The sequence below is a fragment of the Spermophilus citellus genome, assembly GCF_964194105.1.
Source record: "Spermophilus citellus genome assembly, chromosome: 10".
In the NCBI taxonomy this organism is placed as follows: domain Eukaryota; kingdom Metazoa; phylum Chordata; class Mammalia; order Rodentia; family Sciuridae; genus Spermophilus; species Spermophilus citellus.
The window spans coordinates 120083840-120109392 of NC_138197.1; the positions used below are offsets into that span (position 1 = coordinate 120083840).

General features: G+C 37.6%; 1 protein-coding gene across 5 annotated transcripts in view; it reads left to right on the top strand.

The window, feature by feature from the left end:
• The window catches only part of TXNRD1 (thioredoxin reductase 1), a 63716-nt gene that overhangs the window by 17272 nt on the left and 20891 nt on the right, over nucleotides 1–25553 (top strand). For 2 of the 5 annotated variants that reach the window (XM_081310477.1, XM_081310479.1), the window contains exons 2-11: nucleotides 657–985; nucleotides 2348–2467; nucleotides 4124–4196; nucleotides 5683–5802; nucleotides 14102–14244; nucleotides 14621–14736; nucleotides 16630–16855; nucleotides 19189–19281; nucleotides 19828–19904; nucleotides 20522–20678. In XM_081310477.1, coding sequence (XP_081166603.1) covers nucleotides 686–985; nucleotides 2348–2467; nucleotides 4124–4196; nucleotides 5683–5802; nucleotides 14102–14244; nucleotides 14621–14736; nucleotides 16630–16855; nucleotides 19189–19281; nucleotides 19828–19904; nucleotides 20522–20678 — 1425 coding nt within the window. In that variant the 5' untranslated portion in view covers nucleotides 657–685. The remainder of the gene's footprint in view (nucleotides 1–656; nucleotides 986–2347; nucleotides 2468–4123; nucleotides 4197–5682; nucleotides 5803–14101; nucleotides 14245–14620; nucleotides 14737–16629; nucleotides 16856–19188; nucleotides 19282–19827; nucleotides 19905–20521; nucleotides 20679–25553) is intronic. The other 3 variants (XM_081310481.1, XM_081310480.1, XM_081310478.1) reach the window with 2 other exon arrangements.

Below are 25553 nucleotides of genomic sequence, written 5' to 3' on the forward strand. Positions count from 1 at the left end.
TCTAGCACTTGTAGCTGGAGGAGAGTGGGGCACTCATTCGTGCCACTCCTTACCCTCCTCTTGTGCTGCCTGGAAGAACTTGCCCTCTGCCTCTATCCTATTTATCTTTCAGGTGAGATTTATCTTGAACTGAATGACAACAATTTTAATTTTAAATTGGTTTAAAATTTAAAAACATAATGTCTGGTTCTAGGGTCAACGAAAGGCCTATGTTACTGATTTTACTCTACAAGAGCTAAAAATGTTTGAACTTGCTCAGTGCCGCCTTTATAAAATCTGTGCACTGGTTGATAGAATTTGATTTTGAGCTTGAAATACAAGAACCCAGGTCAGCAACAGAATTTTTTCTAGCACTGATGATTAAGTTGGTGAGGGCTACTTTCAGCTTTTCAGCACAAGGATACATTTTCTTTCATTTGTTGAACTAGGTATGTTGGAAGCAGGACTTTCCCAGAATTGGTGGTTTCATTTAGACAGCGATTGTTCCAACAGTCTATGCAGATAAAATGAGGTTATTTTTCAAGAACATCCGGCTATGTCTATTTGCAAGTCATTCTCCTGCTCTGTGAGACTGAGGGAGTAGCACTTGTTACATGAAGCTCATTCTGGTCCTTTGCTCTGAATGGTTGTCATTACCAACTTGTTTTCCCCCACAGTGCCCTGCATTGAAGGAACAGCCTCAGTCATGATGTCAGTTGATGAATACTGGCTGTGCCTACCAGCTTCTGGCATTAGACCTTTTGTGCAGACTATCAGGGTGATATGGTCTTGTCCCCACTGTTGCTGGACTGTCCCTCTGGCCCCTGAGTCACCATGTGCACCTGGCATGCTGCCTAGGGACACCTGCAGGGCTGAGCCTCCTCTTCCACATTCCTCAACTGCACCCCCTTCCACATCCCAAGCACCCTGTTTTGCTGGCCCCAAGTCCTGCCCTTCATCCGCTACACCTGATTGTAGGCAGGAGAAAAATATGCAGTCTGGGCTGGTAAGTTTGGGAATTTTTTGGCTATTAAGGTTAAAACTTTATGTTTAAAAAAACATTTTGTTTGTGTTCTTCAGCTTTTTCAGTCCTCTCCTTAGCACAGATTTTTATTTTAATAAAAGGTAATATGAAATAATAGTGAAATGATTGGATTTTTGAGAATCAAGAGTCAAAAACCTAAATTTATAAAGCCTGTTGCATAAAATATGAAAACGAAACAATATAGGAGACCTCAGGGCTGGGGTTGTGGCTCAGTGGTAGAGCGCTTCTCTAGCATAAATAAATATAGGAGACTGCAAGTATATGCAGATGAAAGGAATGAACTAGACAGAGCCATATTTATTTAAAATGCCTGGCAGTGGTTGAGTACTTGCCTAGCATACATGAGGCACTAGTTTCTATACCAAATACTGTAAAAACAACCATAAGATACTTTGAAAAGCAGAGACTTCTTATATTTTTCATGCAGGTCAATGTCAATCAATTTTTCTGGATTTTTAGTTTTTTTTCTTTTAAACTTTTTAAACAGTTTTTTATAATTGTGTTAGAGTGGGGTTCATTATATCATATTCATGCATGTATATATAACTTGATTAATCTGAATTTCCAGATTTTTAATGCTTCAGCTAAAATTATAGAAAAATCTTAAATATTTGACTGACTTTAAAATTGCTACATTGAGGGCTGGGGATGTGGCTCAGGCGGTAGCGCGCTCGCCTCGCATGCGTGCGGCCCGGGTTCGATCCTCAGCACCACATACCAGCAGGGATGTTGTGTCCGCCGAGAACTAAAAATAAATATTAAAAATTCTCTCTCTCTCTCTCTCTCTCTCTCTCTCTTTAAAAAAAAAAAAATTGCTACATTGAAATAATTTTACCCACACTTTACCAGGCCCCTATCTTGGTCTGAGACTTTAACCCACTCATTGCACATTTGACTTAGAAAGTAAAGATGATTACTAAACTATATTGATGGCTCCATTAAAAATATACTGTACAAACGTTTTTAAAAACCGAATTTAAAATTTAGTTTCAAAATTCTAGGATGCTCAAACTAAGTTTAGGTCAAAGTTGCTTTGGTTGTGCTGCCAGGACTTCCCCATGTAGAAGTATTCCATGAACACTTGAAAGAAGAGAGTGTAGCACAAGAGGGCGCTGACAGGAGCCAGTCCTCCAGGATCGGAACCCAAAAGCAAGCAAGCACTGACCCCCGCTTGAAGGAAGGTGGAATATTTCTCTTCATGAACTATAACAGAAGTCAAATAACATTTTTTTCTTTGAAAATTCCTTTTGCTTTCCAAAAGGAAGAATGTCTTACAAACTTTTTAGACATTGTTGCTTATTGTTTTCCATTGTTTTTCTTTAGACTTGTGAGGACAGTCTTCAACAGCAACTGAAAATGAATGGCTCTGAGGATCTCCCCGAGTCTTATGACTTCGATCTTATCATCATTGGAGGTGGCTCAGGAGGGCTGGCTGCTGCCAAGGCAAGGCTCCTTGTATTGTGTATCATCTGGGTTATGTTTGGAGTATTCCTGTCTATGACAGTTCTCCCGTCCTCTGTGGAATTGGTTTGAGGCCCTTTTGTATTTTTCACATTAACTTTGAGTGGTACATGTTAAGGGACCATTATTATAAATTGCCTTTCCAAATTGAAATACGTGTTCTTGATATAGTACTGGGCCCATGCTTAGAACACATTTTCATTTAAGTTTGGTTGATTTTTTTTTTCTTCCAAAGATAATAAGGGTGTTTTGTGGAAATGGTTTGAAATTAAACAAATATATTTATCATTAATACTTGTATTAGATTTTTTTTTTCACTTTGATGATTTTCTTGTTCTCAATCCCTTGTGTCCCCAGGAGAAAGATGAGGAAGAGCTAGATTTTTAAAAGTTAAGTATTTGCCTCCAGTGTAGATGAGGGTGATCCAAGAGAATAACCTCTCACCGAGGCCTGGATGTGACTGGGAAGAGGATGTATAGGTCCAGGTTAGGAGTGGGGCTCCTGGCCCTGAACCTAGATCCACTGCCCAAGTGAGGACCTTAGCCCTGTCATCCTTTCTACCAGGTTCTTTTAAAGATGATGTGGTTTATACTCCCTTAAGGTATAGTTTGTGGTCATGGTAGATTCACATGAAGCTGACCAAATTAGGAGCAGGACAGTGTCTAGCATGAAGTGACACTTCGCTGAAAGCAATTCAGGAATAGTACCTGATGTAATTTACTCTGGAAGTGGTGCGCAGGGACCCTGTCCTCTTAACCATTAGAGGTTTAGTTGCCAGCATACAAAGCTTAGTCCCCGAGAAAGGTAAAAGGTACTCAAATGAACCTGTCTGTTGTCTTCATTCCCCCCAAAATATATTTGGAGACTTTATAGATACCATCAGCTTTTTCGTGGATTCCTCACATGAGAGTTGTAGGAAATCTGACAATTTCGAGGGGAAAAAAATTATTCAGTATCTTGCCTTATAAACTGAATTAGGTAGAACTTACAAATGCTTTCAAATGTCCTACCTTTAAGGTTACAAGTTGTTTGAAGGGCTGTAGCTGTCAATAAATTGGCTGTACCAGCTCTGTAGCACTTGAATGGCCACATTTTTTTTTTCAGATTATTGCTTAATCTACTATTGTTTGAGTAGAATTATGTAAGAGGATTCTAGGGTTTCTATCCAGTTCCAATGATTTTATAACTGGAATCTGCTTAATCTTTAAAGCTGCCCTCACAACTGAGTGTTTTGTGTGTGTGTGGTTTTTTTTAAGGTACTGGGGATTGAACTCAGGGGTACTTAACCACTGAGCCATATCTCCAGTCCTTTTTTGTATTTTATTTAGAGACAAGGTCTCACTAAGTTGCTTAAGGCCTTGCTAAGTTGTTGCTGAGGCTGACTTTGAACTTGGAAGATCTTCCTGCCTCAGTCTCCTGAGCCATTAGAGTTACAGGCATGAGCCCCACACCTGGCCTATCTGAGGATCTTAGTTTTTATCTTGGAGTTGAAAAGTCATGGTATATGAAATTCCCTTGTATAAATAATTGGTTATTCCTTAGGCATTATAGCTTAATAAAACAGGATGGATGTTAGCAGCCCATTGCCCATTTATTATATTAACTCTTTCAACTCATTTTAGTAATTTTGTTTTCCAGGAGGCAGCCAAATATGACAAGAAGGTTATGGTCTTGGATTTTGTCACTCCAACCCCTCTTGGAACTAGATGGGGTAAGCTCCCAAAGTAGTTCAGAAGTGGTTTTGTAGAAGTCAGTTTTTCCCTAGCAGTGATCTAAGTAGCTCCTAAAACCCACTGAGACAAACAAAAACCAACAGCATATCTCTTCCATTTGAGCCAAGTTAAAGTTGACTTGGGTTAAATGCTAAAAATCCAGGTTCATTAGCACAGCCAAGATAGAAACCTTTTGCACAAGTTGTGCTTTATGGTAAACATTTGTGCAGTTTAATGTATTTAGGGGGTTAATAAGTGAAAAATGTAAACCTTTTAAAACTTCCTGTTTTAAATCCACTTTCTATATTCAAATAAAAACTAGAATCAGAATGGGCGGCCTTGCTGCTTCTGTCTTGAGGAATTTTATTTTTATTATTCATTGATTAAATAAATTCTGATGATTTAAGAACCAGTGTCCTGGGGAATATAGCTTAGACTGTCACAGTATGAAAGAAATTTCTGCCCCCTGTGGCACCTATATTTTGGTGTGGAGATTAAAAACAAGCAAGGACTTCACAAATTGTGATAAGTGGTCCTGAAATTTTTTTTTTTTTTTTTTTTTTTTTATAATGGGATAGAGAAGTACTGAGTAAAGGAGAGTTTTGACTTTGAGAAAATCATCAAGGAAGGCTACTGAAGAGATGGCAGTTAGGCAAAGCCTTAAAAAGTAAGAATGAACTCCCTATACCAGAAGCTGAGGCATACCCTCCAGGCCGCTTTTCTTTGTTTCATAGTGGTACATTCAAAGGCCCTGAGGTACATAAGAGCCCTTCATGCTTCTAGCATGAGTGGTAGGAGCTGGAGGTAGCATGAGGGCTTTGCAGGCCAAGTTGAGAACTTTGAACTAATCAAGCATAGTGGGAAACCTTTGAGGAGTTTAAGGCAGGAGAGCAATGTGGTAGGTAAATTCTATGAAGATTACTTGGCTGCTTGCATAAGAAGGAGGCAAGAAGCAGAAATCTAGGTATGGCAATATCAAAATTTCTCATTTATCCATTTAGCAAAAACTTAAATGTCAATCCTGTGCTGGACACTGTTCTTGGTACTAGGTATGTCCCCTACCCTGCAGTGCCTACCTCCACAGAACTCTTGGTAGTGTTCTTAGAGGACATAGCTTTGAGCTGCGAGGTCCAATGTTGTCTCGCATGCTGATTGATTTTATTTTGGCAACCTCTCCACCTGCCTGCATCTTATTTTAATGGGAAACGAGCTATCACAGTGCTTTTTAAGCTTAGAGATATTGTGCTATTTTGAAGGGGTAGGGGTGAGGGAGATGGGACATGAGTCCTTTGGAGAATCCAGTGAAAGCCTCCTTAAGAAAATAAAATGCACATAAGTTAACAATTTTTTGTGTGTAGTTTCAGAACCACTGCAGTTAAGCCATGCTTAGCATAACCACTCTTTGTCATTTCTGCATATGGGTTTGATGGTAAGGATGGGGTGTGTGTGCACATAGTAAAATTTTAATTTTTAATGTTGTTGCAGGTCTTGGAGGAACGTGTGTGAATGTGGGTTGCATACCTAAAAAACTAATGCACCAAGCAGCTTTGTTAGGACAAGCCCTGAAAGACTCTCGCAACTATGGCTGGAACTTCGAGGACAATGGTATGGGAGTGAGAAAGCTCCTCTTCTGTTTGTGCTTTTGGGGGTTTGAACTGCTATCTGGAAATGTGAAGCTAGCAAACACCCTGGAAGTTGTTCTTATTGTTTACATTTGTTTGTTGACAAAGTCACTGCAATTATCCTTTGTCAGATAGCTACATAGTATAGTAAGAACAGATATTTAATATGGCATTTCTACTTAGAAACCTAGAATTCTTTCAAATGAATTTCCCAGTGTGTGAAAGAGGTCACACAGTGTTTGTAATGTGAAGGAAGTGCAGATCGTATCTGATGGGCTTTGTTTTGAAGCTATTGAATTTTTCTCCAAAGCAGGTCTTAGGAGAGGTATTGTTTGTTTTGGAGGGAACATTTAGACTTTGTTGCATTAAAAATACTTAGAATTCTCTAGAAACCCTAGACAAATTGAGGAAGGAATCTGTGACTTTAGAAAGTAGATTGCATTCTTTGGTGGAAGAATAAAGTGAGGCCTGGTACAGTTATATGAATTATTCAGGTTTTCTTAGATCAGTATCACCTGTTTCCTGGGACCCTTTCAAGTCTGCTTTCTGTCCACAGCTTTTGGAGACCTGAGGCTGTACTTGAGAGTTTTTGATTTTTTTTGTTCTGAACCCCATTTTTTTTTTTTTTTGCCTAAAGAAAAGAGAATTGAGTAAACTCAGCTGACCTAGGAAGCATGAGTTTGATACCTAATTGCCATACTCTGCCCTCTCCCTCTCCTCTCTAAGTTGCTCACTCTCCTGTCTGAAGGCGGTCATTCCTGCCTGGCAGGTAGCGCCCTTCCCCTCCTGGACACTGCTGTGAACACATCCAGTTAGCAACATGGTTTTTCTTCCTTTTCTTGACTGGATTTCTTTCTGTCTTTTCTTTTTTTTTTAATTCCAGAAGTTCTTCTGATGAAAGTTATATAACAGGAGTATTAATCATCTATATAGTGTCCAACACTCAGGTTTGTGTGTAGTACTTGTTGATGTTAGTCTTTAGCTATCAACTCTTTTTTTTTTTTTTTTTTTTGACTTGAGAAAATAATTTCTTTTTTTTATTGATTTTTTAAAACATAAGTGACAGCAGAATGCATTACCATTCTTATTACACATATACAGCACATTTTTTTATATCTCTGGTTATATACAAAGTATGTTGACACCAATTCATGTCTTCATACATGTACTTTGGATAATGATATCCATCACATTCCATCATCCTTGCTCCCTCCCTTTCCCTCCCTCCCAGTATATATCAAAAATAATCAGTTTGGGGGCTGAAATTGTGGCTCAGTGGTGAAGTGCTTACCTAGCACATGTGAGGCATTGGGTCTGATCCTCAGCACCATATGGAAATGGATAAATAGGGGCATGGTATCCATCTACAACTAAAAATAGATTTAAAATAATTATAATAATAATAAGTTTGAAGCATTTTCCATTGATGGTTCTACACTTATCTCATTGGAATATGTACTTATGGTTTTACATATTTTCATTTTATATAAAACATAAGTAAAAATTTATGTTAATATATTTTATATAACACAGAAATCATTAGTATTGCTTTTATTTTTTACTGAATTTGATATTTTCTAAGAAAGCTGACTTCTGTCTTATATAGCTATCAACTCTTAAGAAAAAAAAATGTAGTCAGTGGAACAGGATTGCTTAATGTAGTTAAGAATGTAGGAAAATTTATGTACTGTGACTTTAGAATCTTTAAAGGATACTGGTTACTCGTTTGAAAAAGAAAAGAATAGATATCGGAATCTATGGGACACAATGAAAGCAGTTTTAAGAGGAAAATTCATCGCCTGGTGGTCATTCCTCAAAAAAAAGAAAAAACCAACAAATAAATGAGCTCACACTTCATCTCAAAGCCCTAGAAAAGGAAGAGCAAAACAACAGCAAATGTAGCAGAAGGCAAGAATAATTAAAATCAGAGCGGAAATCAATGAAATTGAAACAAAAGAAACTATTGAAAAAATTAACAAAACTAAAAGTTGGTTCTTCGAAAAAATAAATAAGATCGACAGACCTTTAGCCATGCTAACGAAGAGAAGAAGAGAGAGAACTCAAATTACTAACATACGGGATGAAAAAGGCAATATCACAACAGATGCTACAGAAATACAGAAGACAATTAGAAATTATTTTGAAAACCTATATTCCAATAAAATAGAAGATAGTGAAGACATCGATAAATTTCTTAAGTCATATGATTTGCCCAGACTGAGTCAGGAGGATACACACAATTTGAACAGACCAATATCAATGGATGAAATTGAAGAAGCCATCAAAAGACTACCAACCAAGAAAAGCCCAGGACCGGATGGGTATACAGCGGAGTTTTACAAACCTTTAAAGAAGAATTAATACCAATACTTTTCAAGTTATTTCAGGAAATAGAAAAAGAGGGAGCTCTTCCAAATTCATTCTATGAGGCCAACATCACCCTGATTCTGAAACCAGACAAAGACACCTCAAAGAAAGAAAACTACAGACCAATATCTCTAATGAACCTAGATGCAAAAATCCTCAATAAAATTCTGGTAAATCGAATACAAAAACACATCAAAAAAATTGTGCACCATGATCAAGTAGGATTCATCCCTGGGATGCAAGGATGGTTCAATATACGGAAATCAATAAATGTTATTCACCACATCAATAGACTTAAAGATAAGAACCATATGATCATCTCGATAGATGCAGAGAAAGCATTTGACAAAGTACAGCATCCCTTTATGTTCAAAACATTAGAAAAACTAGGGATAACAGGAACTTACCTTGACATTGTAAAAGCTATCTATGCTAAGCCTCAGGCTAGCATCATTCTGAATGGACAAAAGTTGAAGGCATTCCCTCTAAAATCCAGAACAAGACAGGGATGCCCTCTATCATCACTTCTATTCAATATAGTTCTCAAAACACTGGCCAGAGCAATTAGACAGACGAAAGAAATTAAAGGCATAAAAATTGGAAAAGAAGAACTTAAATTATCACTATTTGCAGATGACATGATTCTATACCTAGAAGACCCAAAAGGGTCTACAAAGAAACTACTAGAACTAATAAATGAATTTAGCAAAGTGGCAGGATATAAAATCAACACGCATAAATCAAAGGCATTTCTGTATATCAGCGACAAAACTTCTGAAACGGAAATGAGGAAAAACACTCCATTCACAATATCCTCAAAAAAAATAAAATACTTGGGAATCAACCTAACAAAAGAGGTGAAAGATTTATACAATGAAGATGGAAAAATATACCCTGTTCATGGATAGGCAGAACTAACATCATCAAAATGGCGATATTACCAAAAGTTCTCTATAGGTTTAATGCAATGCCAATCAAAATCCCAACGGCATTTCTTGTAGAAATAGATAAAGCAATCATGAAATTCATATGGAAAAATAAAAGACCCAGAATAGCAAAAGCAATGCTAAGCAGGAAGTGTGAATCAGGCGGTATAGCGATACCAGATTTCAAACTATATTACAGAGCAATAGTGACAAAAACAGCATGGTACTGGTACCGAAACAGGCGGGTGGAGGACACAGTAGAATAGAGGACACAGAGACTAATCCACAAAGTTACAACTATCTTATATTTGATAAAGGGGCTAAAAGCATGCAATGGAGGAAGGATAGCATCTTCAACAAATGGTGTTGGGAAAACTGGAAATCCATATGTAACAAAATGAAACTGAATCCCTTTCTCTCGCCATGCACAAAAGTTAACTCAAAATGGATCAAGGAGCTTGATATCAAATCAGAGACTCTGCGTCTGATAGAAGAAAAAGTTGGCTCCGATCTACATATTGTGGGGTCGGGCTCCAAATTCCTTAATAGGACACCCATAGCACAAGAGTTAATAACAAGAATCAACAAATGGGACTTTCTTAAACTGAAAAGTTTTTTCTCAGCAAGAGAAACAATAAGAGAGGTAAATAGGGAGCCTACATCCTGGGAACAAATTTTTACTCCTCACACTTCAGATAGAGCCCTAATATCCAGAGTATACAAAGAACTTAAAAAATTAGACAATAAGAAAACAAACAACCCAATCATCAAATGGGCCAAGGACCTGAACAGACACTTCTCAGAGGAGGATATACAATCAATCAACAAGTACATGAAAAAATGCTCACCATCTCTAGCAGTCAGAGAAATGCAAATCAAAACCACCCTAAGATACCATCTCACTCCAGTAAGATTGGCAGCCACTATGAAGTCAAACAACAAGTGCTGGCGAGGATGTGGAGAAAAGGGTACACTTGTACATTGCTGGTGGGACTGCAAATTGGTGCGGCCAATTTGGAAAGCAGTTTGGAGATTCCTGGGAAAGCTGGGAATGGAACCACCATTTGACCCTGCTATTGCCCTTCTCGGACTATTCCCTGAAGACCTTAAAAGAGCATGCTACAGGGATACTGCCACATCGATGTTCATAGCAGCACAATTCACAATAGCTAGACTGTGGCACCAACCCAGATGCCCTTCAATAGATGAATGGATAAAAAAAAATGTGGCATCTATACACAATGGAGTACTATGCAGCAATAAGAAATGACAAAATCATAGAATTTGCAGGGAAATGGATGGCACTAGAGCAGATTATGCTTAGTGAAGCTAGTCAATCCCTAAAAAACAAATACCAAATGTCTTCTTTGATATAATGAGAGCAACTATGAACAGAGCAGGGAGGAAGAGCAAGAAGAAAAGATTAACATGAAACAGAGACATGAGATGGGAGGGAAAGGGAGAGAAAAGGGAAATTGCATGGAAATGAAGGGAGACCCTCATTGCTATACAAAATTACATATAAGAGGTTGTGAGGGGAATGGGAAAATAAACAAGGAGAGAAATGAATTACAGTAGATGGGGTAGAGAGAGAAGATGGGAGGGGAGGGGAGGGGGGATAGTAGGGGATAGGAAAGGTAGCAGAATACAACAATTACTAATAGGGCATTATGTAAAATTGTGGATGTGTAACCGATGTGATTCTGCAATCTGCATTTGGGGTAAAATTGGGGGGTTCATAACCCACTTCAATCTAATGTATGAAATATGATATGTCAAGAGCTTTGTAATGTTGTGAACAACCAATAAAAAAAAAAAAAAGAAAAAAGAAAAAAAAATAATTAAAAAAAAAAAAAAAGAAAAGAATAGGCCACTGCTGAATGTGGATTCTATTAGTGGGACCAACTAAAAATAATTGTAATAAATTAAGCAATCAGGTAGAGAATGATGTATAACTTAGCAGATTGACAGATCTTTACAGCAAAAGAATGTTTCCGTGGCTGTAATGTAACAACAATATGAAATAGCCATGCATATTTTTTATTTGTTTCTAGTTATAGAATCAAAAACGAATAAACATACAACAAATAAGATAATAAGGAGCCAATACTAGCATAGTTCAGACTCCCTGAATTTCCTGGGGTTTGAAAACTTGAATCAAATCAAATTTGTCTATCCTTATATACATTATTTATCCAACTGATTTAACTATCTTACCTCCTTTGTGTTTCTTCCTACTTAAGGTCTTTTTAAGATAGAAATACGTGATTTTCTGTTTTAACCTCACGATTCCTGTGCTTGTCAGCAGTAGCAACTCCAGAGTATTTGAGAACAGCTGAAGAACTGCACTCAATTCTTGCACTTTTCAGTAGAGAATGCTTGCTGCTTCAGCCCTTCTCATCAAACCTTCGTTCTGAAATAAAATGGCATACTGTGCCTGTCAGGATCTACCACTGAGGAAACGGTGCTTACCCTCCCTCCTTTAGGTGGTAAAATAATTGTGGCGAGGAATAAAGTAGATGCAGATAAACATTACTTTATTTCACTAGGTCTTAGAGCTAGAAAGAAACTTCGAGGTGTATTTTTCAAATGAGACCAAAACCTTTAGAGAGGCTACTGATTGATGCTTCCTACTAAATGAATTTTGAAGTGTTATTTTATATTTTTAGAATAGGAACATATCTAATCTCATGTCCTTGATTAAACAACAGCTCTTTTGTTTTCTAGAAACACTGTGTCTGACACTGCAGATAGCACCCAGCATGCTGAGGGAGGACAGGGACCTGAACCAAGCCAACAGCTGAATCTAATGACCAGTGGAGTGACAGTCACCCCACAGCTGGCAGGTCCAGACCTGAGATCTGCCTTTTTCCTAAAGTTTCAAACTGATACTCAGAGAAAGTCATAGATCCTAAAAAAAACATTTTGAGCTCAGTAATTCAAGCTGGATGAATTGGTCCTTTCTGGAAGATTGGTTGGCTTTATATTGCTTAGGGTTATCCATTTGAGTACTTTATGCTCAAAAATGAAATGTGTCTTTTAAAATTGAAGTATTTGAAAAGGTTTAGGATCCCATTGTCATTATGTAGAAAGTAAGATCATTGTTCACAGTCGGGCTTGCAGAATTTGGGGATATATCCTCATCATATACCTGGTGTTTTACATGGCGTGTGACTGCCACTGATGGGTGTGTGACCTTGGTACTGGTTGTTTTCCTGGATATATAACAGGAGTAATTCCTGCTCCCTGGGGTGCTTTGAGGCTTAAATGAGAAGATGTGCCCGACATGTTAAAAGTGATGACGCAGTTCTGTTAGTCTGGTTACTGTAGTTCAACCTAAGGTGTGGCCTGGCTCTCTGTAGTGGAAGAGAGTAAACTAGGAGATTTGACTAAGCTCCACTGCTGTGTGCAGAAGGGCACACTTAGGTGCAAATACATTCTGCCTGCCTGCTGGAATCTGCATTCTAGAGGTTTAGCAACGCATTTCGGCTAGTAGAACAGCCAATGGTATCAGGAGGCCTAGAAGAGATGCTGAGGCTATGCCAGTAGGTGGACAGAGTGTGGGTGTGTAGGATCCTGGTAGTGTTTGGGAACACTGATAGGTGGTGAGTTTGGGGTATTATCAGAAGGCAGGGCACCCTAGCGAACTGGAGTTCCATGTATGTCCCAGAGTCCAGTTACCACTAGTAGCATATAAGGTGGGAATCTGAATGTTAAAAGACACTCAGAAGGGACCACAAGACCAAGACCATAGGAGCAGATCAAGTGCTTTGATGCTGAATCCAAAACTGGTAGCCCGAACTTTTTGAAATTCCTTCTGTTTGAGTACAATCATACTAGACACTGAGGCTAAGGGTGGCTATCTGCTGTGCCACAAGGTGAAGGAACCTCTGTAGGGAAAAGAGATTTGAGGAGTTTGGAAATCACACTGGGCCTAAGCCACAAAAGGAAGGCTTTAACAGAAGTGTTGAGTCTAATCATTGAATTTGAATTTTGGTCATTGAAATCATGAAATTTATTGGTGCTATTACCTAATTCTAACTATGTCTTATTTTAGAATATGGTATTTCCTATAGGATTAGCAGAGTACAATCCACTTAGTAGTTTTATACTTATAAAATTTCAGACATGATTTTTCCCTTTGACCTAGCTTATTGTTTCTCTGTGGTGGTGATGTTACTGGCACTTTGGGCTGGACAGCTCTGTGGTAGATGAAGAAGAATAGTTAGCATCACTGGCTGGCTGGGCATTAAATGTTAGGGGCATCCCTCGGTCACTGTGACCACCAATGGTATATGTCTGGGATTAACTTTGGATACAGAAATGATTTACAGTAGAAGGGGTAGAGAGAGAAAAGGGGAGGGGAGGGGAGGGGAAGGGAAGGGGGATAGTAGAGAATAGGATAGACAGCAGAATACATCAGTCACTAGAATGGCAATATGTAAATCAATGGAAGTGTAACTGTGATACAGCAATCTGTATACGGGGTAAAAATGGGAGTTCATAACCCACTTGAATCAAACTGTGAAATATGATATATTAAGAACTATGTAATGTTTTGAACGACCAACAATAAAAAAAAATAAAATAAAATGCCAACTGTTAAATATAAAAAAAAAAAAAGAAGAAGAAAGAAAGAGGAACATAAAAAGAGTTTGGTAATTGTTGCAGTTAGATGGGGAGAGGTATGCTATTGTCCATTCCTGGTGGACAGGCAGGCAGGCAGGCTGGTCCAGGTTCCCTGCAGCGTCCTCCACCCCAAGCACATAGTCCTCTTGGCAGGAAGTCTTGCATTAATTATATTATATGTATGGTGGTCTTCTAAAAGGGAAAGAATATTGAAAATGAAAAGGTAGCTCATGTGCTCAAAATGAAGAACCTCTTCTTGTAGACTACAAGCTCTACTCTCTTTATTCCATGTTTGTTGTTACTGAGAAACTCATGTTTTTTGGGCAGTTGAAAAGCTAAATGTGTTACTTTCTTACACAGTTAAACATGACTGGGAAAAAATGACAGAAGCTGTACAGAATCACATTGGCTCTCTGAACTGGGGCTACCGTGTAGCTCTACGGGAGAAAAAGGTGGTCTATGAGAACGCTTTTGGGCAATTTATCGGACCTCATAGGATTAAGGTAATTGTAAAAGCAGCATCCTCTGTAACTTTCTTTTTTTAAGCTTTGGTTGGTGCTGGGGAGAAAAAAAGTTATAACATTAAAAGTATTATTAAAAACATTAAAAGTGCAAGTCACTGTGACCCAGACTGCCAGTTTGGTGATTTTGATGTCTGTGGGGGTGTGGTGGAGTGTCAGCATACCGGGCCAGATTACCTGGATTTCAGTCTTGGCTCTGTCATTTGCTAGCATTGTGACCTTAATATCTCTTTCTTAATGAATCATCAAATTTTTATGTGGCTCAAATGAAACACTGAAGAATAAGTCTTTGTGAACTTTTAAGTTAATTTTAAGAACTAATTACTTATTAGAGTTGATGTATTGGGTTATTTTGTAGGCAACAAATAACAAAGGCAAAGAAAAATTTTATTCAGCAGAGCGATTTCTCATTGCCACTGGTGAAAGGCCACGTTACTTGGGCATCCCCGGGGACAAGGAGTACTGCATCAGCAGGTAAGGTTAAATACAAATGTTTTTAAAATTGAAAACTACAAGCATTGGTCATTCTGCCACTTAAAGTCAATATTAACATCACTGCTAACATATTTGTATATAGATACACACTTGTTTGTGTTTGAAATTATCTCTGCCTCATCCAGAGCAGCCCAGGTGGCACGTGTTGTCATGGCTCTCTTGGAAGTGCTGCCATAATCTGTTTGGGCTGCTGTTACAACTAACTTAACCTGGGTAGCTGAAATACCAGAAATTCATTTCTCATAGTTCTGGAGGTTGGGAAGACCAAGGTCAGGTGATCAAGGTGTGGGCAGATTCCGTGTCTGCTGAGGGTCTGTTGCTTTGTTTGTAGATGGCATCTTCTTTCTGTGTTCTTACCTGGTAGAAGCTGCACAGGCAGCTCTCTGTCTTTCATCAAGACACTAGAGCTCCGCCTTCATGACCTGATCACCTATGAAGGACACCGCCTCTTAACACCATCTTCTCTTGGGGGCTAGGACTTCAACATGTGAATTTTGGTGGGGGGAATGGGCACAAACGTTAGTCTCAACAGATACCCTACCCTACTCTTCCCTCCATTTCCCTCCACTCCCTTCCGCATTCCTCTTCCTTCTTCTTTCCTCCCTCCCTTCCTGTCTTTCTTAACATGGTCTCACTATGTTGCCCAGGCTGGTCTCAAACTCCTGGGGTTCATGTGATCCTCTTCCCTCAGGCTCCTGAGTACCTGGATTATAGGCCCATGCTACTTGCCCAACTTGCTTTTTATATATATTTTTAATTTGTTCTAATTAGTTTTACATGACAGTAGAATGCATTTTGACACATTGTACACAAACGGAGCACACCTTCTCATTCCTGTGGCTGTACATGGTGCTGAGTCACACCAGTAACACAATCACACAGGTATATAGGGTAATGAAGTCTGTCATTCTACTGCTGATTTTCATATTTTAAAAACTTTTTTCTTTTTTTTTCATTTGGTACCAGGAATTGAACCCAGGGGCCTTAGCCACTGAGCCACATGCCCAGCCCTTTTTCTTATTCTCACTGAGTTGCTTGGGGCCTTGCTAAGTTGATGAGGCTGGCTTTGAACTTTCTGTCTCCTGCCTCTGTTTCCCGAGCTGCTGGGATTACAGGTGTGCACTAATGCGCCTGGTTAAAAACTCATTTTTAACAATGCTTTAATGATATCTTATATGACTTATGTATTCTCTTAACTATAAGATTTTCATCATGTTTTACTCTTTATACTTATTTTAATATTATAAAAACAAGATTTTGAAAAATTTTCTCACCTTTCTCTTCACTTTTTTTTTTTTTTTTGTACCAGGGATTGAACTCAGGGGCACTCAGCCACTGAGCCACATCCCCAGCCCTATTTTATATTTTATTTAGAGATTGGGTCTCACTGAATTGCTTAGGGCCTCGCTTTTGCCGCGGCTGGCTTTGAACTCACAATCCTCTTGCTTCAGCATCCTTAGCAGCTGGGATTACAGGCTTGTGCCACCACACCCTGTTTTCTCTGCTCTTAATAATCGATATTCCAAGTGAGAAATAACATAGGCTTTTTACCTTTGACAGAAGCTGAAGGTGGGGTATGGGTTTGCAACTGTATTATGTGTTTCACGCAGTTAAATCATGTGGCTGTAGGTTGGAATGTTGTCAGGAAGTAAATGGTTTGCTCTGTTTAGCAACTGGGCTTGAGCTACTCTGAAAGAAACTAGCAAGAAAGGGAGAATATCTTAAGATTTTATAAAAACTTCTCATGTGTAGCTAATTGAATGTTTATAATATTAAAAATTTCTTGTTCTTATTTGGTTTAGTCACTATTCATATATGAACCTTTTTCTATATTTTCTTTCTTCTTTCCCTATCCCTTTAAATTTTTTTCAGTGATGATCTATTTTCCTTACCTTACTGCCCGGGTAAGACCCTGGTGGTTGGAGCATCCTATGTCGCTTTGGAATGTGCTGGATTTCTTGCTGGTATTGGTTTGGATGTCACTGTTATGGTGCGGTCCATTCTCCTGAGAGGATTTGACCAGGACATGGCCAATAAAATTGGTGAACACATGGAAGAACATGGTATCAAGTTTATAAAGCAGTTTGTACCAATTAAAGTAAGTGGGGTTGACCATGGGTTTACTGATTTTGTACTCATGATGAAAGGCAAACAGAGGGTTAGGGTTGGGTAGTGGAGACATCATTTGGGCATTATAAACCATCGGGAGTCCTGATTCCTCACCTTTTATATATTGAAATAAGCTTGTACCTGCCCACTGCTTAAATAACTCTGCTCTTATTTACGGATTAATAATACCTTCCTTTGTCAACTTACTTTTTGGTACTTTCTTGATTAAAACTTTCCGTTTTTGCATTCTTTTATAATGTTGTCTTTGGTCTGCTGTATTTTATTTCATCATATGTACTAGAGATTTAAAAATAAGGGTTCAAGGGTAGGCTGACTTTTGTTTTTCTTTGTGAGACATTTTCCCTGGGTATGTGATATATTAAATTATGTACTATGTCACTCTGGCTTCCCAGGAAACAGTTAACTTCATTTCATTTTATGGGCTCTTTTTTGGTCATTTGATCTTTATTTCCAAAGGCCTAAAATATGCCAAATTATACCTGAGACCTTGTTAACATTACCACAATGTTTTGATATATGAGAGTGACAAAATTGATAAGAAGTGATACTTTCCTTTAGTGCAGGATAGACTATCGTGGTCAAGATTAGAAATTTTAGCTATTTGTTTCCTCTTTCAGTGACTTGACTTGAGTTCTTTCTTTGTATGGCCATGGGTCTCTTTGCTGATGGGTAAAAGTATGAGCTTTGGGATAAGAATGATCCATATTCAAATCTTGTCAGTTTCCACATGACTCATTCATTTAATGTCTGTGAGCCTCGGTTTCTTTTGTAAAGTGAGAAAGATAATGATTATCTCCGAGTTCTGGGTGAGGATTACATTAGCTAACTTTTAAGCCATTGGAACAGTACCTGGCATAAAAGAAGTCTAAGGGAATCCATTTCATAGTACTGTTGTGGGGATCGAAAGTCTCCTGTTTCTAGGAAGTAGATGGCTACATTTGCATTAAGGCTGTGAGTAAGAAACAACTGAATGTGTGGGTTTTGCTGGTAGAAAAGTTAATCTTCTTGTGTAATCTCTTAATATTTGGAGAGTTTGTGGATCCTTTTGAAAACCTGGTGGACTGTGCCTCCTTAAATAGTATTATCAAAGTGCCTGGGTAGTGAATTATTGCTGTACTGTAAAGTGCTGAGTGGAAGGAGCCTTTTGTGAAGAGGTAGGAGAACAGGACATTTTGGTCAGAGGTTATAGTGTATACAAAAGGCTCTGGGGAGGAAAATTGGTCTAGATACAGAGAAAGCCTGGCTAGAGTACAAAGTGAATAAGGGCAACGGTAGGATGAGGCTCTTTACTTACCATTTTGAAACAAATATAAGCTATGAACCAATTGAATTCCTCTCCAAAGATGAGAACATTTTAATTTAAACAGGAGAGACTTCCAGTGCACTCATAAGAGATTTAACTATATAAGAAAGGAAGAGAATTCAAGAAGAGAATCTTTACTGTTATTGACGTCAAAAGTAAAATGACCCTGAAGAATGTTCCCAAACAGAGTGATTCTATTTTAAAGGTAGGGCAGAAATTGCAGGTGGCTTTATTGTTTTCTTCCAGGAAATATTTTATAAAAGCCCATGATTGGCTGTTACTCAGAGACAGTAGGTTAACTACAGACTTGAGGAAGTTTCCAGGTGGCAGTGCCTCTATGTCATTGTTACCCAGAATGGATTAGCCTTGACACCTTCCTGTAATAAGTTGGTATGTTCATTCTCTTGCTGTAGCACAGATGTATTCCTTTCTGCCTCCTTAACAGCCATTGAAACACATACATCTCTTTGCCACTATGGTTTTTACAGCTTGCTAGCTCTCATTAAAATTATTAATAATCTACTTCAATACCTGTTCTTTGTTGTCAGTGATGTGACTATCTGAAGTCAGAAGGGAATTTCTAAATTTGAGCAGTAGTGACTTTCCCATGGTGAAAGCTTCTGGGTGAATTATGAGATAGGAAATGGGAAAAGCAGTTGAGATATTAGTCTGATTTTTAGGAACTGGCATGTACATTCTCTGGCTTTTTTTTTTTTTTTAAACCTGTTTTTCCCTCTGAACTTTACTATTTGAATACAGCCTCTCTAAGAAGCAGTATTAAGCTGTGACAAAGAAGGGGCTAAATAAAAGAATCTCATATCATCCTAATGATGTGAAGGTGAGGTAATTGGGATATAAAATGCTTTTTAAGCTAGATTTTATATTTCAAGCCAGATTTTATTTTTTTTATTTTATTTCAACTTTGGGTTAGCCAGATTGACAGGGAAGACAATTATTTTCCTTAATAAACATCTATCAAAACTTTATCACTTTTGCAGATTGAACAAATTGAAGCAGGGACACCAGGCCGACTCAGGGTGACAGCTCAGTCCACCAATAGTGAGGAAATCATTGAAGGAGAGTATAATACGGTAAGGAGATGCCCAGGGCACTATTCCAACAGAAAGCAAGTAACATGCTTCTTGGTTCTCTGTTGTGTACTTACAGTGACTCCTTCTAAAATCACTTATTCTGAGCCCCTTCTAAGATATCTTCAGTACTTCTGATATTATAATTTGTTTTGACAAAGGGTGGCTTCATATTTTCTCTACTGTAACTTAAAATATTTTTTTATCAAACGGCTAAAAAAGGTATCAGATGTTTTTGAATGAGTTAGAATTTCTCTGTCCCTTTTACCTCCCAGCCTGCCACTTGGAAAATAACTTAATCAGTCATAGAGTGTGTTGTGTTTGTCTGTAAACTTGGCTGAGTTTATTAAGGCATTAATTCTTATTATTAATAAGAAACAAAGAGCTATTTCTGCTATATCATGTTGGAGAGGTTTTTTTAAATTAAGGGTTTTAATTTGTATTATTAAGTATTTATTACTAAGTGGGAAATGAAACTATATTAGCTTAATAATCTGAAAAATATTTAATTCATGCAAAGGTTTTTAAAAAAATATATTAATTTTTCAGGTACTGCTGGCAATAGGAAGAGATTCTTGTACAAGAAATATTGGCTTAGAAACTGTGGGGGTGAAGATAAATGAAAAGTAAGAAAAAACACTGTCATTCAATGCTATTTCACTTATTCATAACATTGATCAATTCTAGAGTATTTTAAAGTTATTTTTAACGTAGTTGGAGAGTTCCCTTTTTTGGCTTAGAAAATAGAACACTCTTCAGTGCCACTCATATTAGTGTTTCCTGCATTTATTTTGTTTTGTTGGTTATTTTAATTTAGAATTGTCTCTGTAAGGTTTCTTTCTTTTTTTGGCCATACTAATAGGCTCAAACCCAGCCCTCTACCTCTGAGCTACATCTGTAGCCTCCTTATAATAATTTTATTTTGATAAAGGGTCTTGCTAAGTTGCCTGGGCTGGCATTGAACTTGTGATCCTCGTGCCTCAGCCTCCCAAGTAGCTGGGTCTATAGGTGTACACAATGTAGTGTGCCTGGACAGAGGTTTCCTATAGTTTTCTTATTTCTTTGATTTTCACAATAGTGGACAGGATTGTCACTAATCGTTTTGGTTCCTCTAAGCTTTTTAATAATACACTAGAACATCGTTCTCAGAGTCAGTTTTGGGCTTCATGGGGAGAAAGGGGATTTAGTTCTATTTAGTTGATATTGGTAATGGACGGTAATTTTTAACTAAACGAATTTACAGAACTGGCAAAATACCTGTCACGGATGAAGAACAGACCAATGTGCCTTACATCTATGCCATTGGTGATATATTGGAGGGAAAGCTGGAACTTACCCCAGTGGCCATCCAGGCAGGAAGATTGCTGGCCCAGAGGCTTTATGCTGGCTCCACTGTCAAGGCAAGTGCTGTCATACACTGAGACACTCTTTTTAATAATCTTCTCTGTCCCGTTTAGTGGTGCAGTTGGGAAATGTACCAGGTTTGAGTAATTTAGTACTTTGGTAATGACATTCTAGATCTGCTTTATTAAGTATATTCCAAATGATACATTGTTAGGCCTGCTATACATTTGTGACTTTATTATGAAAATTGTCACATTTGGAATCACACTTAGAATAAAGAGGAGCTAGTTGTGTTTCATATACTTACAATAGTTGCATTTCCCATCAGTTTCATTATTACCACTGAAAGTATAATTTTCTAAGTCTTTTTTTTTGTACCTATCTAAGCTATAAAAGGATTTGGGGATTTTAGGCAAAAGTTTCAGTGTGCAGAGTTGTTTAAACTACTGTTCAGACTTTGTTCCCCAGTCCTTTCAAGAAAATGTCTTTTGTTCTTAGGATATTAAATATGTTTTATGCTAATGTTAATGCTTTAGAGTGATTTTGTTTAAAGTCACAGTAGAAAATTGAATGCTTCCTTTTGTAGTATAGAACCAGATGGCCAGAAAGAATAATATACCCTAATTATTTTTTAAAAAGGAATTCTGGGAAAATGAATTGTGAAGAATTTAGTTACTACCCATTTTCCTTGAATATAAATCATCATGGGTTGGCTACAGTAATGGAAATCTCATGGAATGATGCTAAGTACAGTTTATTTGTGGCCTGGAGTTATTCTGAATTTGTAGCATAATAAAATCTGATAATTTGAAATGATGAGATTAGGGGTAGAAGGGTTCTGTCAGAGTGGCTAGATAGGGTTCATATTCCTATTGGAACAAAGATAACAAGATTACCTCTTTGAGTTAAATCTTATATTCATTATCGGAGTTAATGAGTATCTGGTAAGTCAAGAAAGGGCATTCAGAAATATAGCTTGGGATGTATTTGTTTTTTTAATTTATATCTTGCAGATTCCTGAAGTAAAAAAGAAATATTTTTATATAACAGCAATAACCAAAGGGTGAACATGAAAAAGATTGCACTAAATTTGAAATCATGTGGCACAGAATTTCTTAAAATCTGGATATTTTCATTTCCTTGTGGATAGTCCTTCTACATCTTGTTGGTAGTCTCAAGTGAATCTCTGGAGGTCTGAGAACTCTCTTTGTGTAACCCCCTCCTCTTTGGTAGTCTGCCTTGTAGCTGCAAGCCACCCTGGCTGCCCTGAGCTGTCATCACTGTCTCTAACTGGGAAAGACTGCCAGGCTCTTCAAGTTTCCCTTCATGGCATGGAGGTCCAGGAGTCCCTCTGGGCAGTAACCCCAAGCCAGCAGAGGGCCCACCTCCTTCTGTTTCCCTTCTCTTTGAGGGCCACAGGTGCTGCTGCTTGTCCAGTGTCCATTTTTGTCTGATTTGTTCTTATTTAATGTAGGAGGGTAGCTCTGGCTGATGGCTACCAATAACTTGAAGTGGATATCTGCCTTTTGTATTAGAGAAATCCAAGGATGTTTATGGTCTTTTTAGAGAATAAGAATTATATTTATTGTTTCTGGCATATTTTAAAGATTTTACACTCTATTTTAGAGAATGAGAATTGCATTTTTCACATTTTAAATGTAGAATGTTGCTTAGGCTTATTGTCTTCTGGTGGTCTTCATTCCCATTTTAGTGGCTCCATAATAGTACACTGACAGTATGTATGTGTTACATTCTAATTCTTGGGGGTTATTTTAAAGCCACTTTTAATATTGCCACTGTTGAAGAGGACTGCAGCAAAACTCAATCAGTATATGTAGCCTTTTCTATATATGAAATTATCATGCCATTATAATTATAGTAGCATGTTATTGTAATAACATAATCTTATAAATTTTTTAAAAGTAGGATTATTGATCCAAAGGTGTAAAATACGCTTTTGACTCCTATATGTATTACCTAATTGATTTCAAAGAATTCTGTTAATTTTCGTCTCTAATCTGAGATTATCAGGTCTGATAATTTCCTATATATTGTTTTTTGCTACTTTATTTAGAGGAGAGAAAGTGGTAATTGAAGGTAACATCAGTTGGTAGCTGCCACAATATGAGGATGCTGATCTTTTCTTTATAATCATTCTTGCCAGACTTCAAGCCTCTACAAAGGCTTTTCACATGAGAGGGTGATTCTCAGTGTAGTTAGTGTCTGGGATTGGGATTTCACATGCTTTTGATAGAAATTTATTTCTGCTTTCCTTTCCCACTTTTGAACCATTTTAAAAATTTTTCTAATTTGTTATATATGACAGCAGAATGCATCTTCGATTCATATTACACATATAGAGCACGACTTTTCCTGTCTCTGGTTGTACACAAAGTAGAGTCACACTATTTGTGTCATCATACATGTACTTAGGGTATTGATGTTCATCTCATTCCACCATCTTCTTACCCCCAGACCCCCTCCCTTCCCCTGTCTCCCCTTTGCCCTATCTAAAGTTCCTCCATTCCTCCCATGCTCCACACCCCAATCCCCATTATGGATCAGCATCCTCGTATTAGAGAAAACATTTGGCATTTGTTTTTTTGGGATTGGCTTACTTCACTTAGCATAATATTCTCCAACTCCATCCATTTACCTGCAAATGCCATGATTTTCTTCTCTTTTAATGCTGGGAAATATTTCATTGTGTATATATGCCACATTTCCTTTATCCATTCACCTACTGAAGGGCATCTAGGTTGGTTTCACAATTTTGCTATTGTGAATTGTGTTGCTCTTATACATTGATATGGCTGTGTCCCTGTAATACGCTTTTTAAAAGTCCTTTGGGTATAAACCGAGGAGTGGGATAGCTGGGTCAAATGGTGGTTCCATTCCAAGTTTTCCAAGGAGTCTCTATACTGCTTTCCAGATTGGCTGCAATTTGCAGTCCCACCAGCAATGTATGAGTGTGCCTTTTCCCCCACATCCTACCAACACTTACTGTTGTTCGTATTCTTGATAGCTGCCATTCTGACTGGAGTGAGATGAAATCTTAGAGTAGTTTTGATTTGCATTTCTCTAATTGCTGGTGATGTTGAACATTTTGTCATATCTGTTCAGTTCCTTGGCCCATTTATTGATTTTTTTTTGGGGGGGGTGTTAAAGATTTTGAGTGCTTTATATATCCCAGAGATTAGTGCTCTATCTGATGTTCATGTGGTAAAAATTTGCTCCCATCCTGTAGGCTCTCTGTTCACCTCACCGTAAGCTCTCTATTCACCTCTTTATTCACCTCGCTCTATTTATCTCACTTTGTCTTTTGGTGAGAAGAAGCTTTTTAGTTTGAATCCATCCCATTTATTGATTCTTGATTTTATTTCTTAATGCTATAGGAGTCTTTTTAAGGAAGTCAGGCCTAATGTGACAAAATGGATTCTATCCATTATCCATTTTATCCTACTTTATCTTCTGTTAGGCACAGGGTCTCTGCTTTAATTCCTAGGTCCTTGATCCACTATGAGTTGAGTTTTGTCCATGGTGAGAGATAGGGGTTTAATTTCATTTTGTGTGTAGGAATTCCAGTTTTCCTAGCACCATTTGTTGAAGAGGCTATCTTTTCTTTAATATATGTTTTTGGCACCTTTGTCTAATATAAAATAACTGTAATTATCTGGGTTTGTCTCTGTGTTCTCTATTTTTCACCATTGGTCTACAAGTCTGTTTTGGTGCCAATATCATGCTGTTTTTGTTACTATTGCTCTGTAGTATCGTTTAAGGTCTGGTATAGTGATGCCACCTACTTCACCCTTCCTGCTAAGGATTGCTTTAGTTATTCTAGGTCTCTTATTTTTCCAGATGAATTTCATGACTGCTTTTTCTATTTCCATGAGGAATGTCATTGGGATTTTGATTGGAATTGCATTAAATCTATATAGTGCTTTTGGTAGTATGGTCATTTTGAAAATATTTATTCTGCCTATCCAGGAACAAGGTAGATCTTTCCATCTTCTAAGGTCTTCTTTAATTTCTTTCTTTAGCATTTTTAAAAAATATTTATTTTTTAGTTTTTTAGGTGACACAATATCTTTATTTTCCTTTATGTGGTGCTGAAGATTGAACCCAGTGCCTCTTGCATGCCAGGCAAGCACGCTACCACTTGAGCCACATCCGGAGTCCTCTTTAGCATTTTGTAATTTTCATTGTAGAGGTCTTTCACCTCTTTCATTAAATTGATTCCCAGGTATTTTGTTTATTTTTTTTGTGACTATTGTAAAATGGGTAGTTTTCCTAGTTTCTCTTTCAGAGGATTTGTCACTGATGTACAGAAATGCTTTTGGTTTATGGGTGTTGATTTTATATCCTGCTACTTGGCTGAATTCATTTATTCTATTGTTTTCTGGTGGAATTTTTTGGGTCTTCTAGGTATACAATCATATCATCAGCAAATAGTGATAATTTGAATTCTTTTTCCTATCTGTATCCCTTTAATTTATTTTGTCTAATTGCTCTGGCTAGAGTTTCAAGAACTGTGTTAAATAGGAGTGATGAAAGAGGGCATCCCTGTCTTATTCCATTTTTTAGAAGGAATGCTTTCAGGTTTTCTTCATTTAGAATAATGTTGGCCTGGGGCTTAGCATAGATACCTTTTATATTGTTGAGGTATGTTCCTGTTATCCCTAGTTTTTCTAGTGTTTTGAACATGAAGGGATGCTGTATTTGTCAAATGCTTTTTCTGCATCTATTGAGATGATCATATGATTCTTATTTTTAAGTCTGTTGATGTGATGAATTTACATTTATAGATTTCCATATGTTGATCCAACCTAGCATTCCTGGGATGAACCCCACTTGACCATGGTGCACTATCTTTTTGATATGATTTTGTGTTTGATTTGCCAGAATTTTATTGAGGATTTTTTGTATCTATG